At 36.0% G+C, this 769-nt stretch overlaps 1 protein-coding gene across 1 annotated transcript; it reads right to left on the reverse strand.

Moving 5' to 3' along the window:
* Positions 1 to 289: 289 nt before the first annotated feature.
* LOC130744523 (uncharacterized) lies at positions 290 to 769 on the reverse strand. Its single transcript, XM_057596699.1, has one exon. It carries the CDS (start codon positions 767 to 769, stop codon positions 290 to 292), a length of 480 nt encoding a protein of 159 aa, XP_057452682.1.

The following is a 769-nucleotide window of genomic DNA, read 5'->3' on the forward strand; positions in this document are numbered from 1 at the left end:
TTTATGTTGTAATATTTTAATAAATAAATAAGCTATTTTTGTATAAGGCAACCATGTAAAGACAGATGAAGAGAAAAATGAAATAAATAATTGTAATTGTAATTGTAATTGTGTTGTGTACATCAAACATTTCCAAAAACTTTCTTAAACACTACATTTACAGTACTGGTCTGTTGTTTGCCCGCCTCATCGGGTATACAAAGTTTAAGACCTTTTCTTGAGCGTACTCTAGAAAGAGCTACATATTTTGACCATGAGTGAAGACGGGCCTCGGAAGGAAGAGTCCAACCTAAGATAGTGTTTGTCCTTGGCTCTTGTTTATGGTCATAGCAAAACACATTGCAATTGAAAATTGTCTTCTTCTGAATTTAATTGGACATTTGGAATCAGAAGGAAACAAGTCCATTCTTAAAATGTGCACTTTGTCATTGACATTTGTTCTCGTGATAACAGTTGCACCAATTAACCTGGTTTTATTGCATAAACCTGCTGCTTGGTCTATATTTCTCCAAAGCATTATTGGAGTACCAACTTTCAATAAAAGTTTATGGTTAGGCATTCCTGAACTTTTAGTGTCATTCAAAAATTCGGTGGTAAACCACTCACCTTGGATTTCAGAATCTTCATCAGATCGCAAGGCAGAGTCGGAGCTCAGATATTCATGCTCTGGTGCAGCTATCATCCCAAGCATGTATGTGTTTATCATTTCAACAGCCTCTAGTGTAGGGGCCAATATTGCCCTATCTTTAAGGAATTGAGGGTCTTTCAT

The sequence above is a fragment of the Lotus japonicus genome, chromosome 3, assembly GCF_012489685.1.
Source record: "Lotus japonicus ecotype B-129 chromosome 3, LjGifu_v1.2".
NCBI lineage: Eukaryota > Viridiplantae > Streptophyta > Magnoliopsida > Fabales > Fabaceae > Lotus > Lotus japonicus.